Here is a 16413-nt window from a genome sequence, read left to right as displayed (position 1 = left end):
CCAGGTAGCATACTGGGCATGACGTTACATGATATGGAATATCCCTTTGGTCAGTTTGAATCCACTCTCTTAGCTGTGCCCCCTCCCCTCCCGGCTTCTTGTGCACCCAGCAGAGCATGGGAAGCTAGACGTGTCCTTGACTAGTGTCAGCGCTGCCCAGCAACAGCCTAAACATCTGTGTGTTATCTCAACAGGTTTTTTCCATGCTAATTTCAAAGCACAGCACTATACCAGCTAGAGTGAAGAATATTAGCTCTATCGCAGCTGAAACCATGACAGTATCCACCCCTTATTCCATATCATTGACATCATGCTCAGGTCCCATACTATTCAGTACAACTTCAATAATCCTTATCCATCTTCTTATCCTTTAACAATATATATATATACAGATTTTTCATTTATCATTCCACTAGTTTATGGAACACCCCTGTAGAATGCCTGTGAAATGTCCATTGAGTTCATTTAGTCCATGACTTTGGATTTCATCTCTTGTAAGGGTCTTTCGGTGCGGTGGTGTGCGTGGGGTCAGGTCGTTGCATGTCAGTCCTTGTTCCATCACCGCTGCACTGGTAGTTTGTGTTCTCTCACTGCTGCACTTTGCTCGGTTCCATTGAAAGTCCATTTGCTATTATCATTAATTGGGAGATTCCCACCATGATAACATTCCACTGATGCAACCATAGTAGTGATGACATACAACATCATATTACAATTAACAGCATATTATTCAGTTCATTGGCTGTTTTCACCCAGAATTAAATCCCCCTGGGGTACACACCGAACTCCTCCATCCTCCCGCATCACCCACCAAGTGCACCCAGGTCCTCGAGCAAACGCAATCCCACGAGTGGGTTTGCCTCTGCTGGAAGCAGGAATAACCCAGACTGTCTTGCCCAGCATATTTTTTATGTGCACTACAGGGACTCTATCCCCTTCCACAGTACGTAAGGATTCTGATTGGGCCGGGCCAGCTCGCCTGGCAGATCCCCTTGTGTTGACTAACCAGGTGGCTTTTGCTAAATGTGTATCCCAGTGTTTAAATGTTCCACCCCCCATTGCTCTCAGTGTCATCTTTAATAGTCCATTGTATCTTTCGATTTTCCCAGAGGCTGGTGCGTGATAGGGGATGTGATACACCCACTCAATGCCGTGCTCTTTGGCCCAGGTGTCTATAAGGTTGTTTCGGAAATGAGTCCCATTATCTGACTCAATTCTCTCTGGGGTGCCATGTCGCCACAGGACTTGTTTTTCGAGACCCAGGATAGTGTTCCGGGCAGTGGCGTGGGGGACAGGATATGTTTCCAGCCAGCCGGTGGTTGCTTCTACCATGGTGAGAACATGGCGCTTGCCTTGGCGGGTCTGTGGGAGTGTGATATAGTCAATTTGCCAGGCCTCCCCATATTTATATTTCAGCCATCGTCCCCCATACCACAGAGGCTTTACCCGCTTCGCTTGCTTGATTGCAGCACATGTTTCACATTCGTGGATAACCTGCGCAATAACGTCCATGGTCAAGTCCACCCCTCGATCACGAGCCCACCTGTATGTTGCATCTCTCCCTTGATGGCCTGAGGTGTCATGGGCCCACCGAGCTAGAAATAGTTCACCCTTATGCTGCCAGTCCAGATCCACCTCAGCCACTTCAATCTTGGCAGCCTGATCCACCTGCTGGTTGTTTCGATGTTCTTCAGTGGCCCGACTCTTGGGGACGTGAGCATCCACATGCCGTACCTTTACAACCAGGTTCTCTACCCGGGCAGCAATATCTTGCCACAGTGCGGCAGCCCAGATGGGTTTGCCTCTGCGCTGCCAGTTGCTTTGCTTCCACTGCTGCAGCCAGCCCCACAGGGCATTTGCCACCATCCAGGAATCAGTATAGAGATAGAGCACTGGCCACTTTTCCCGTTCAGCGATGTCTAAGGCCAGCTGGATGGCCTTTACTTCTGCAAACTGGCTCGATTCACCTTCTCCTTCAGCAGTTTCTGCTACTTGTCGTGTAGGACTCCATACAGCAGCCTTCCATCTCCGGTGCTTTCCCACAAGGCGACAGGACCCATCAGTGAACAGAGCGTATTGCTTCTCATCTTCTGGCAGTGTGTTATACAGTGGGGCTTCTTCAGCACGTGCCACCTCCTCCTCTGGTGATATTCCAAAATCTTTGCCTTCTGGCCAGTCCATAATCACTTCCAAGATTCCTGGGCGACTGGGGTTTCCTACTCGAGCCCGCTGGGTGATCAGTGCAACCCATTTACTCCACGTAGCATCAGTTGCATGGTGTGTAGAGGGGACATTTCCCTTGAACATCCAGCCCAGCACTGGCAGTCGGGGTGCCAGGAGCAACTGTGCTTCAGTACCAACCACTTCTGAAGCAGCTCGAACCCCTTCATATGCTGCCAATATCTCTTTTTCAGTTGGAGTATAGCGGGCTTCGGACCCTCTGTATCCCCGACTCCAAAACCCTAGGGGTCGACCTCGGGTCTCCCCTGGTGCTTTCTGCCAGAGGCTCCAGGTAGGGCCATTCTCCCCGGCTGCGGTGTAGAGCACATTTTTAATATCTTGTCCTGCCCGGACTGGCCCAAGAGCTACTGCATGAACTATTTCCCGTTTAATCTGTTCAAAGGCTTGTTGTTGTTCAGGGCCCCATTTGAAATCATTCTTTTTCCGGGTCACTTGATGGAGGGGGCTTACGATCAGGCTGTAGTGTGGAATATGCATTCTCCAAAAACCCACAACGCCCAAGAAAGCTTGTGTTTCCTTTTTGCTGGTTGGTGGAGACATGGCTGTTATTTTGTTGATCACATCCATGGGGATCTGACGACGACCATCTTGCCATTTGATTCCTAAGAACTGGATTTCTCGTGCAGGTCCCTTAACTTTACTTTGTTTTATGGCGAAACCAGCTTTCAGGAGGATTTGAACTATTTCCTTCCCTTTCTCAAAAACTTCTTCTGCTGTATTGCCCCACACGATGATGTCATCAATGTATTGTAGGTGTTCGGGAGCTCCACCTTGTTCCAAAGCATTATGGATCAGTCCATGGCAAATGGTAGGGCTGTGTTTCCACCCCTGGGGCAGTCGATTCCAGGTGTACTGGACCCCCCTCCAAGTAAAAGCAAACTGTGGCCTGCACTCTGCTGCCAGAGGGATTGAGAAGAATGCATTAGCGATATCGATTGTGGCATACCACTTGGCTGCCTTGGACTCCAGTTCATATTGAAGTTCTAGCATGTCTGGCACAGCAGCACTCAACGGTGGAGTGACTTCATTCAGGCCACGATAGTCTACCGTTAGCCTCCACTCTCCATTAGACTTCCGGACTGGCCATATGGGACTGTTAAAGGGTGAGTGGGTTTTGCTGATGACTCCTTGGCTCTCCAGTCGACGAATGAGCCCGTGGATAGGGATCAGAGAGTCTCTGTTGGTGCGATATTGCCGTCGGTGCACTGTTGTGGTGGCGATTGGCACCTGTTGTTCTTTGACCTTCAGCAACCCCACCACCGAAGGGTCCTTCGAGAGGCCAGGCAAAGTAGACAGCTGTTTAATTTCCGCCGTCTCCAAGGCAGCTACACCAAAAGCCCACTTGTAACCTTTTGGGTCCTTGAAATACCCTCTCCTGAGATAGTCTATGCCAAGGATGCACGGAGCCTCGGGGCCAGTCACAATGGGGTGCTTCTGCCACCCATTGCCAGTTAGGCTCACTTCGGCCTCCAATACAGTTAGCTCTTGGGATCCCCCTGTCACTCCAGCAATGCTGATGGGTTCCGCCCCTATATAGTTTGATGGCATTAAGGTACACTGTGCACCGGTGTCCACTAAAGCTCTATATTCCTGTGGGTCAGATGTGCCAGGCCATCGGATCCACACAGTCCAGTAAACCCGGTTATCCCTTTCCTCCACCTGGCTGGAGGCAGGGCCCCCCTAGTCCTGATCATAGTATTCATCACTCACTTCCGGTAGATATGAATCACGGGTGTCTCTGTTAAGATCAGTCAGGCCATCAGCACTTCTGCTCCTCTGTCTAGAGAATTGCTTACGGGAAACTGGGGCAGCAGCTCTCCTGGAGAAACTTCCCTGAGTAATTGTTCTCCCTTGCAGCTCACGTACCCGTGCCTCTAAGGCTGAGGTAGGTTTTCCATCCCACTTCTTCATGTCCTCTCCGTGATCACGCAGGTAAAACCATAGGGTGCCCCGTCGTGTGTATCCCTTCTCTTGAGCCAAGGGACGATTACTCCTAATGGCTGAGATACTGGTCCGTACTGGTGGGGAGTAGGACATATCTTCTTTGAGTTGCTGGACCTCTCGGGACAGTTTCTCAACAGCAGAGACGAGCGAGGAAGAGAGATTCGCTTCATATTCCCGGAGTCTATCAATCAACTCAGCCACCGTTGGTGTCTCGTCATCTTTCCAGGACATCACTGCCAATGAGTTTGCATACGAGGATGGTGCGCTCCGTACAAACTTCCGCCACATGGGTCGTGTGCACTCGGCTTCATCTGGATCTTTGGAGGACCGTTGATCGTCCAGGTCACCATAAACCACCTCAAGCACGGCTAATTCCCTTAGATGCTGAACGCCTTTCTCCATGGTCGTCCATTTTCCTAGGCGGAATACAATATCTTCTTTGAAGGGATACCTCTCTCTCACCGCGGCCAGGAGCCGCCTCCAGAGGCTGAGGGCTTGTGTTCCTTTTCCAATTGCTTTATCAATGCCCCCTTCCCTAGAGAGGGATCCCAGTTGTTTGGCTTCCTTCCCCTCTAATTCCAAACTACTGGCCCCATTATCCCAGCATCGGAGCAGCCAGGTGATAACGTGCTCACCTGAATGACGCCCGAAATCTTTCCGTATATCCCGCAACTCACTCAAGGATAGAGATCGGGTAGTTTCCGTTTCTTGTACACATGGTTCCTCCTCCTCCTCCTCTTCTCGTGATGGCCCTGGTTCATCGTAATCTCTTTCTAAACGAGTTGACTTTCTCTTCCATGATTTCTTCTTGCGTATAGGGGCGACTGATACTGGCACAGGTTGGTCCTCTGGTTCAGCTGCAACGCTTGGCACTGGGGTTTGAGTAGCTGCAGTGCCTGTCGTGGGGGTTTGAGTGGCCGCCGTGCTCATCACCGGGGTTGGAGCAGCTGCAGTATCTGTCGCAATGGGTTGGGTGGCCGCCGTGCTCATCACCGGGGTTGGAGCAGCTGCAGTATCTGTCGCAACGGGTTGGGTGGCCGCAGTGCTCGTCACCGGGGTTGGAGTAACTGCATTCTCTGTTGCGGCGGGTTGGGTGGCCGCCGTGCTCATCACCGGGGTTGGAGTAGCTGCAGTCTCTGTCGCGGCAGGTTGGGTGGCCACAGTGCTCATCACCGGGGTTGGAGTAACTGCAGTCTCTGTCACGGCGGTTTGGGTGGCCGCAGTGCTTGTCGCTGGGGTTGGAGTAGCTGCAGTATCTGTCGTGAGGGTTTGGGTGGCCGCAGTACTTGTCACGGGGGTCGGAGTAGTTCCTTTCTCTTTCCCTTGGGGGTACTGAATAGTGTTAAATAGGGCTCGATAGGCATAAGCCAGACCCCAGCACATGGCAGTGATCTGTATGTCTCTGGAATTGCCAGGGTGACAACATATTTCCTCCAAATGTTCTACTAATTTTTCAGGATTCTGCACTTGTTCAGGGGTGAAGTCCCACACCATGGGGGGTGCCCACCGTCTTAGGCATTTGCCCATACTTTCCCACATACCCTGCCACGCATAGCTATCAAGCCTTGGGACAGATCTCTGGATTATATTCTTAACTTGCTTACTAACCTTAGACAGATCCGATACCACTTGCCAAAGCAATATCAACAGATGTATCTTAACTACACAAGGATGTTCAAGATACTGAAAAGTTGTTGTAAGGAGGGAGGAGACATCACATAGGATATTAGCTACGGTGCCATTCTGTATTTCCTCCATAAAAAACTCCTCAGAGGAGGAGGTATAATTGCTAATTGCCTCCATGAGGTGGTAGCTGTAGTACAGTAACGGCTTCCATGCAAAACCTAAATAACTGATAACAGTCAAGGCCAGTGTTTTAATAACAAGTCTCCTAGGCAGAATATCTCTGATCACTGCAGAGCACAGCCAGCTGACAGAACCAACAGCAAGTTTTAACATGTACTTTACAATCAGCATGGTAAAGACTGGACAAGCTAATACTGCGAGCAGATTAATCAATGCTGTGACCAGCAACTGTTATTATCTCAAACCCTTCTCGCCCCACGTTGGGCGCCAAAAATAGACTGTCGTGGTTCAGCCTCAGCTGGCAACTGAACACCACGCAGCCGCTCGCTCACCCCCCCCCCCCACCCCTGTGGGATGGGGAAGAGAATCGGACGAGCAAAAGAACTTGTGGGTTGAGATAAGCACAGTTTAATAACTACAATAGAATGATGATGATAAATGATTATGATAATAATGACAGTAAGGTTAATATAATAAAAGGGAAAAGGGAGGAAAGGGAAAACAGGGAACAAAAACGCAGAAACACGAACGATACAACCGCTCACCACCCGCCGACCGACGCTGCCCGTCCCCGAGCCGCGATTGCTCCCCGCCTCCCCCGGCCAGCCCCTCCCAGGTAGCATACTGGGCATGACGTTACATGATATGGAATATCCCTTTGGTCAGTTTGAATCCACTCTCTTAGCTGTGCCCCCTCCCCTCCCGGCTTCTTGTGCACCCAGCAGAGCATGGGAAGCTAGACGTGTCCTTGACTAGTGTCAGCGCTGCCCAGCAACAGCCTAAACATCTGTGTGTTATCTCAACAGGTTTTTTCCATGCTAATTTCAAAGCACAGCACTATACCAGCTAGAGTGAAGAATATTAGCTCTATCGCAGCTGAAACCATGACACTAACGTATGAATTTCCATGTTTTCCTGGTAAGACAAGATTGAGTAATGGAAATTTAAGAAGCTAAAATGAAGCTAAGGCAAACAAAAGGATTTACGGCAGAGGTAACACTAGCCCAGAGGGTCTTGGCAAGCTTCCAACAAATAAATCAGATGTGCCAGTTTAATCTGTTCCTTTAGAAGCACAGAGGGTATACATCAAGCAGTTAAAAAAAAAAAACAAAACAGCCTTAAAAATCAGCAATATTTGGTCAATATAGATTGACAGGGAAGCATATGCTGAAACACCAAAACGAGGTTAGGTGATGAGTGAGTTTTCTTTGGATGCATTTGATATGACTGTTAATGATCCATGAAGCTACTTGGTTTATAGAATGCAACAAAACCAAAACTGAGATTATTTTACCTCACAGCCAGTGCTCAACTGCCTCTTTTCCTACAAAACCAGTAGCTCAGTTGTAGGACAAAGATATCACAGTTGTGAATATCAGTATGCAGCCTTGCTCTTCAGACTATTTATATGCATTTTCACACTGAAACATACACATATATTCTTCCTCCCTGACAAGCAAAACCTTAGAAACAGCCAATTTTTTAAGTAGTGTTCTGCCCAGTCTTTTGAGTTAGATGAGTGGCTATGTACTATTATTGTTTATTCTAGAGGATTTTTGCTGACTTCCTCCAGACTTTTTCAGTTTATATCTCACCAGGGTGCTTAGAGCCTTATATTTAAGAGATTTAAAAAACCCTCTTAAATAATACATCATAAGTCTAGACAAAATATATGGGAATAAAGTAAATATATTTAATGAACAATGTTGTTTTCTTATGCCAAACCACACAGATCAAATATTTGTTTTCCCTGTAGAAAACACAGGGTCTCTAATCTTGAAGGATCAGTGTCCTTATTAAAAAAAGTCAAAACAAAAACCTGACAACCGTTTAAAAAATGAAATATCTACTTGATTAGGTAATTTAGAAACATACAATACTTTCTTCTACTGCCAAAAATTTTGCCTTGTAGATTTGTCCAAGTCAAATCAACACTTTCCATGTGTATTTACTGTGCAGGGAGAAAATTATGATATAACAGAAGACGGTGAATCATTTTGGCCAAAGGAGCATGCCATCATGTTTCCTTCCCTGAAGTGAGTGAGGTTATTAGGTGTTGAGACAGAAATTTATGCTTTCTACCTCCCTAACTTTGTTGTTTCTAAAATGCCAAACTTGTATCTCTTAGTTGGTAAGAATGGTAAGATTGTCAGTAACAGTATAGGAGGGGGGAAAAGGATAAATGCCCCTCTTATATTTTCTTCTTTATTTATTGATAACAGAGATGGTATAATTTAGTTTGAAAGCAAAGCAAAACAAAAAAAAAAACCCAAGCAATACTTATCAAAATAGATCCTTGCCTGAATGGATCAAGTCCATGCTGGTAGGGAAGTTTACAATTACATATGTATTCAATTAACTCTTTTCAATATTTCTTTGTGACTAACACAAGTAAAAAATGTGCAAAGACCAAATATTTAGCCAAACTGAATTTCAGTTACTCAATTACTCAGTAATCATAACCAAATCAGCTACAGATGCTAAAAAACTCTCTAGTTTTGTCCACATTCCTATCACGTAAATCAATCCAAGACGACTGAGCATTTTGTCTCCTATTCAAAGCCCTTGAAACTTTACTAATATTACTGTGATTTTATACCAAAGCAAACTAGTGTCTACTTTTCTCCAAACATCCTTATTTTTTATAACCCTGAAATGTGTCATCCTCTTATCTCTCCTCCTCCCGTAGCAACCATTGTTGTATAGACTTGTTATTTGGTTTATGGTGGTTTTTTGATATTTTTAAAAAAAGCTTCCACCATAAATGTAAAGGAGAAAAGTTTGAATAACCACAGTTGAAATAAGGGCCAAAGTTTGAATAATGGAAAGCCTCAAAAATCATATGTAATCTGCTCAGTAAATTATTTATTTTTTATGTAACTAAGGATTGAGAAATTATATGCTGCAGTGCTCACAAAATTTAAACTAATACAAAACACAGATAGTTCCAAATGCCGTTAAAGAAAATGCTTGAGATATTAGTACATTTGTCAGTCACATCCTATGATTAAACGAAGAAATGACAACCGTAGTTATCTCACTGCGTGAAGATATTCAAACTACCTTGGAACAACTGTATCGTATGTCATATGCGTGAATGTAGATAATGACATGCTGCATATGTGCAGTAATTTTATCACACAACGGACTTCTATTAAAGTTGGCAAAGTATTTATTAGAACATCTGAAAACCTGTCCTGTAGCAATGGAGATGATCCTTATTTTATATTCTAACTTTCTGAATAACACTAACTAGAGAGCAAAACCAAATCCTAACTGAAAAAAACCATCATTTGCAATACTAAAAGAACAAAACCATATTGCAACCTGCAGGCATTTCTCAAATCCCCAGAAGATGGAAGTAAAAAAGGGAATTCTTTTAACATAAGATTTCCAACAATTTTAGTGAGTGGGGTGGGGGCTAGAACAAACTTTGACATCTGATACCATTCCCAACCACAAAGCATATACTTGAACCATTACTCATGGATTACTGTCTGACCTACTCTTAAAATTGCCCAACATGTTTTTTTTTTAAATAGTATCTAATGTAAACACCCCTTGCTGATGTTGTTTTATATCTCCGTCAGACATATTCCACGTGTGAGGAAAATCCTATCACCTCTGAAAAAGACTAGAAGACTTTGGAGAAGGGAGAGATTCCTGCAACAGAGATCACACAACACAGGCAAAGAGCAAAGGTGTTCTTCACAACTGTTCTGTTCTTTCAGAAAAGGAAAATGGAAGTGCAGGGATCAGTTAACACTGTGGAGAATACAAGCAACACTGGCTGCCTGGCCTTGTCTCAGGTCTTCTGCCAACTCCACATGGAGGTGGTTATCAAAGATCCGAAGAGGATGCTAGGTAGGACTTTAAAGAACAGAAGGCTGAAGTGGAACTGTTTGAAGTATAGCTCTTCTAGCTGTTCAGAGAAAGAGAAATGTGTAATATTAAAGATAATTTCTAGTAATTTATTTTTTTACTGACAAAATAAAGAATTGAAGTTTTTATGAATCAGATAATGCACTGCCCAAATAACAGTTCACCGCTGCAGAATCTGTAGCAGAATTAGGTAGCAGAACCCCCTATTCAGCACACTGTGCAAAACAAGCCACAAAAATGACTGCACGGGGAGAAAGAGGAAATTAATCTGTGCTGCCTAGCACTAATCAACCAGGCACAACCATCAAACTGTATGCGATTAACCTACAGCTTCCTAAGTTTGTGCCTGTAGAGCATTTCCACCACTTATTTTTGATCCATGAAATAAAAGCCTTTTTGGAGAGCAAATATGTAAATACTCTTTCAGAAAGTTGACCCACGTTCACCATTTTCTTTTGGTGGTCAAAGAAAATGTCAATGTTATTAAAGAATTAGTAATTAGAATCTTTCTGATTTTAGCATTAAAATCCATGTTACCTCTGCCTTCTTGTAGTATCTACTTGGATATGCAAGCATTGATCTGTTTTTCACTGGTGACTGTGGGATGTAATTCTGATTATACCCAGCAATATTAGTAGAAGTAGGAGAGGCGGGAGAGCTGCATATGTACTCTCTCAAGCATCCCAAATGACTGTTCTTTGCTAATATCCATTTCAGAACATGCACACTCAGAAATAAGTCCAAGAAATACACACTACTACTACTACTACTGCTAAAATACCCTTATAGTTATCTAAAGTAAAACACTACGCAGTATTTTTGCAAAAATGTGAAGCTTCAGTTGTATATTTTGACCAAAGGAAAATCAGCTGTTAGTTATCAGCTTATTGTTTCCACTGTAGATATAAAATTAAATACTTCTGTGGGATGACTGAGAAACTCAGTTGAAATTCTGCCAATGAGTTTGTAGAATACAAGGTAACTGCTAAAACAAATCTAATGCAATGATTTCTATTTAGAACAATTTATAGGCTAGACTATGTTCTAGGACTCTGTGACCCTTAACATAAGTCAAAATGTGTCACACAGGAAATAGCTACCATTTCATCGACATCTTTTGAAGACTTCCTAACTAAAGGCTTACTCATCCACACTTAAGACCACACTGAAATAATGTTCCAAACATTTGATTTGGAAAGTGATTTTTTTTTTTTTGTAAGCTGACTGGATACTGTAACAGGAGGCCAGTTAACACTCGTATAGTGATTATGAGGTGCAACAGCAGTTTTTGGTTAATATTTGCATTGTGGCTTTAAAGTATAGCAGAAACTGTGTTAAGACTACATTTGGGGGACATTCAGAAATGCAAACAGAAAGTGTGCAAAGTCATAGACTAGTCTTTTAAAAATAATTCAAAAGTCTCCCTTATTTTCATCAATTATAATGCATAACTAGCTTGATAATTGTAATCAGCATACCTCAGAAAGGAAAAATACTTTGGTATGACATTTCTTATATGAAGAGACACTGGAGATTTCTATCACAACAAACAGATAAAGATAGAACAACATGCAAGAAGATAACTTTTTTTAGCATTTTGGCAAAAACCCATAATTGAGTGTACTAGGAATGGGAAGAGACAAATAAAATATGATTTTGGAGGCAGGAATGAGTGAGAATGGCAACTTTTCAACATAGCTAAAGACTGAAATATTTATTGAATTAACAAGGTAAGACTCAAGTGCAACAAGTGCTGGCAACACATTAAAGAACACAAGACAAAAAAAAAAAAAAAAAAGAGTTACCATTGGCCTTCCTTCATATTGTCTAGAGAAAGACCCAAACAAGATAACTAAGACTAAGAGTACCCTGTAAACAAATATACTACAGATTATAAAACCCTGAAACCAGACAAAACACTACAATACATTTTCAGGCTCTAGTTTAATTAGTTTCCAATTGTATCAAACGTTTCCCCTGAATCTCCATCCAGGGAGCAAAACTAACCTTCTGATGGACTGGCATTTGTTGTATTTGCAACAGAGAAGGCTGAACTTGACAGTGACTGATAAATAAATTTACAAAGTCCTTCTCTATGAAGCAGCATGAGCCACGGCATAAGTAACTGGACAGAACTCAAAAGAGAATCACAGGGCAAGCACAGTCACCGATAAAGTGGGAGATAAGTTAACTGTACGTTCTTTTCTATTACACACAAAAAGAGGGGAAGACGATGTAGTTTAAGGAATAATGAAAAGAAAGAGGGAGGGAAGGGGAGAGAGGGATGGATGAGTCCTTTTCAGCTTTTTTAAAACACAAGTCAATCCAGCACATAATGACCACAAAAAATTGCCGTGCTGCGTTGTTAAGGGCCTAATGCTGACAGTAATCTTTCAGTTCAATATGAGGATGGAGTATGAGGTGGTTATCAGTCAGATGGAATTAACCTTGTAACAGTCAGAAGTTAATTTTTAGCATGCATATGAGACTAGTGGGTTTTACCAGGACGGTATTTTACATGAAATACTTCAAGAAACATCAGTGGCAAAAACTACCAACAGTGGAGGGTTGTCTGTTAAGCTCGCCCCGTTTTCCAAACTTTTCCTATGCCCTTTTTGCAGAGGATTCGTTAAGTCTTAGAACAAAATGATCTGTACATCTGAATCCCGGCAGCCTCCTATACTGCGTTTCCGAATCATGATGAAAAAGCCAGCAATATTTTTTTTTTCTTAAGAGAGTGATGCACAGGGAGTTGCACACACAGTTCTCATTAGCAAAGTGGGATGCATGTGTTCCTACATGTAATGCAAATGTTCAAAGTAGTATATAATGCTAATTTTAAGGAATTAAATGAAATATTTCTTAAAGCTACCATAAAAGATTTTTTCATATTCATTAAACATGCTCTTATGATACCAAGAAATGGACGAGCAACTTACTTCAATTACACATAAATATTATATAGAATTTTTAAACTGACCTATGAAAGGTAGATCATGAAGAAAAACAACTAGATTTAAAGGAAAACGGATTAAATCTGAGAAGCAATTTACTCTTTTCTATCATGACCAAATTTGGCTTTCAGCAGAAATGTATAAATATCCTATATTTGATTTTTTAAATGTATACACAAGATATTTTATTTTCCATTCAATTGTACTCAATATGTTGATATATGACATAAATAAAACTGATTCAAAATTTGTTTAATAACAGTAGCTATTTCCTCTGCTAGTCTTTTACTATTTTCTTTAAATTTTGCAATCAAACTTTAAAAATAGTTTTATTTTCTATTTTCTAAGAGTAAAGCAATTATGAAATCCATAAAAAAGATAAATACAGGAAAATACAAGTTCCTACAAGTTTCTCAATATTAGTTTACTATATATTACAGTAGAAAATAAGCAAGATAGAAATTAAATATATGCTTGTGAACAGCTTCCTCCATCTTGTAACATAGCCATCCTTGGGACAAAATGAAGGAAGTACCATATGATATTTAAGACCCAGGATTTGAATTTTCAATTAACTTTGCAGATGTAATTTTAACTACAGGAATTTTGATCTTTAATATAAATACAGTTGTAAGTAACTGCAACATGGTGGGTTTTAAGAGTCTTCCGAAGCTGTCTTTCAGAAAAGCAATTCTATTTAAGGTTCTATTGGTTCTGAGATTCTCAGTGCAGAGAAACATGAGATTATTAAAGCATACAACATATTTACATACCAACACCTCTTCACTTGTCTATGAAGGCACACAACACTTTTTTTCACAACTACATAACACAGATGGCTACTGCATTTATTTTTATGCAAGAGTATTTTTAATTCAGTTCTACTTCACAGCTGGGAAAAGTCTTGTGCTGTGAGACCAACACGGCCAACAGAGACTACGTACAACAAACAGCAAGAATTCCTGAATGACAAAGCAGCAATATAAAGGTAAGAAAATTGAATATATCACCACAGCCTCTTCAACCAGTATCTGACTTACGCTGTCTGCCTTCCAACCGAAATGACTGAACCCAGCTCCGAGATATCACTGTTGCAGCAGCTTGTGGCAAGATTGTTTAGTGCATGAAAACTGAAAATTTGGGTTCCTTAGAGATCACTGCTAAACTTAGTACTAAGTGAAAACCAGGGAAGATCGAAACATGTTTGTATATATTCTGTACATACTGAGACATCGAACTCTAACAGAACAACACCCAAATACTCAAAACTTCATGTTCTTGTACTAATTGTTCTAGAACTTTATTCCAAAGGTATGGACAGATGATATATCCTGAGAACAATTTCAGGACAGAAACTCAGTACAGACAGAAGAATTATTCCTCTTCTTACATTACTGCTGAAGCAAATTACACAGTAAGTAAGGAATGATTTTGCTAAGTCCCAGGGAATGCATTTTCCATTCGTTTTGAAAGTGTAACCTTTAAATTCAATAAAAAAAGTCTTCATGCTCCACATGCATGAATGGAAAAAATAAGAACTCAAGTAGCCAAAAAAAATCCTACTTATTTCCCATGGCTTTTAACCAAAGACTTTATGGTTTACTGCATAAAATGTCTTTCAGAGTTACTAAGTTGAAATCTTGATAGTATACATTAAATTCATAATTTTTATTTCCTTTTAATTTAGTATCAGTTAGACCACTGGTTTTAAACCCATTCTCTTTCATCCTGGGAACACTAAGCATTTCATAAAATAAACAAGGAAAGGCCATACACTCGAACAGCTCTTTGCCGAATAAGCCCAATATTAGTTTAGATTTAATGAAGAAATCAAGGATAGGAAATAAATCAGAACAAGCTATGAATAAGTCATACATTTCTACTATTCATTCCTAATGATTTTTTTGGGAATATGGACAGGGCGTCTATGGAAAATCTGCTTCCTGTTAAAAGTAGAATTTCTGAGTTCCCTAGGGATGTTAAAATCACAGGCCTTTTAGATTTTCAATTTATGTAGGACAGAGTAGCTCAACTAAAGCTACTAAACTGTGATTTATGCCAGTTGATGACCTACCCTTGACAAAATCTCATACACAAAGTAATAATTCTAAGAGCTATTCCCTTCTCTCTTAGCAGGTAGAGGATGGCTTAAGTGAAAAATGACTTTTTTTCCCCCCCGAGTAGTACCTGGTCATTTATATAGGAATTGATATGGTGGCAACTTCAAAGAGCAAATATACAATACATATAATCAGAGAAAAAGCTGTAACAGTTCCTTAACTGAGACAAATCTTCAATTACCACAGCTATTGCAAAGAAAAGTTGAAGATGCTTTCTCAAGTCTCTTGCTTCTACTGCAATGACTTGCAAAGCCTGCACAGCCACCCTCCTGATCTCTTCAACTGTGAGCTACATCGGAGGCATAAGAACAGCAGCTTTATAGACTCATGTGCACTACTAGAAGGTGAGTATGGGGGACCTTTTGACAAGGAGATGCTGTCCTACAAAACCTTAATCAGCGTTTTCTGAAGTATTTAACCATGTTTCCTTTTTACTTCCAGGTACAAATAACTAAATACATGGATTCAAAGCAGCTATAATCATGGTATTATGAGCTGCCAGCCCCACTGTATTAGTATGGTACGGTCCTTAGGCTATGTAATCCCACCTCTCAGTAAGGCTATTAAATTTTGGTAAGTGGACAAGTTCACATACATATACTGGTTTTAAACTTAACTCATCTGATGACAGAATGGATAGAGAAGGTCTGTACAGTTCAGTGCTGAGCTATGCATGTCTTTTCTCTCCTATTCTCATGCCTTTTATTCCTGTCCCAGCAAGGGAAATTACAGTGTACGTAATTTCAAGACAGAGGAGTTTGCTTCAGGAGGTATCCAGTTAGTTCAAAATGTTGCTTTGAAAAAAACCCCAAAAGTCAGAACAAAAAGCCAGTCCACAACCTAGCTAATAAGACTAGTCCACTTGTTGTCTTGTTCGTGGGCCATAAAGGCCTACTAAAAATAAATAAATGCTTATTTATTTAAGCAAACATACAAAGCATACATGCATAGAAAAAGCCAGCCACTGCTATTTCAGTAATGTTCTGAAGAAAATGCATACCTGCAGGTGTGATCATCACTTACACTTGCAATTTCTTGACCTTCCTTGGGTGCAAACACCAGATCATTAATGTAATCTGAGTGGCCATCAAAAGTCTGTCAACAAAGAAAAAGAAATACTTTTACCTTGCCTGTACCTTTTACCTGTTCCATCAGTCCACAAAGTATTTAATAGACCCACTAAAGGAAAGATGTACGAGTGCTAAAATAAAGCTATCATTTTACATGGAAGGTACAAAGAGTATTTACCAGTAACTGGAGTTCTTTAAAATATCTAACTCGTGTAGATTCACACTATAGGTAAAAAGACCCCCCACTATTCCTTGCAGTTATTACAGAGGTCAGCTTGATGATCTTGCTTCACAGAGATCAGTGAAACGCACCTGAACTTTTTATCCTCCTTTCAATCACTGAATTTCAAAGGTAGAAGATAATAAATCTCAGAAAGAGGAGAATGAGCAGGAATT

General features: G+C 41.6%; 1 protein-coding gene across 1 annotated transcript in view; it reads right to left on the bottom strand.

The window, feature by feature from the left end:
• NUP37 (nucleoporin 37) overlaps positions 1-16413 on the bottom strand; it is a 32975-nt gene that overhangs the window by 5873 nt on the left and 10689 nt on the right. The window contains exon 5 of the mRNA XM_064456397.1: positions 15948-16042. Coding sequence (XP_064312467.1) covers positions 15948-16042 — 95 coding nt within the window. The remainder of the gene's footprint in view (positions 1-15947; positions 16043-16413) is intronic.

Source organism: Phalacrocorax carbo, chromosome 1 (genome assembly GCF_963921805.1).
Source record: "Phalacrocorax carbo chromosome 1, bPhaCar2.1, whole genome shotgun sequence".
NCBI classification, from domain to species: Eukaryota; Metazoa; Chordata; class Aves; order Suliformes; family Phalacrocoracidae; genus Phalacrocorax; species Phalacrocorax carbo.
The sequence above is the reverse complement of the archived record's forward strand: the minus strand, read 5'-3'. Positions and strand labels throughout refer to the sequence as shown.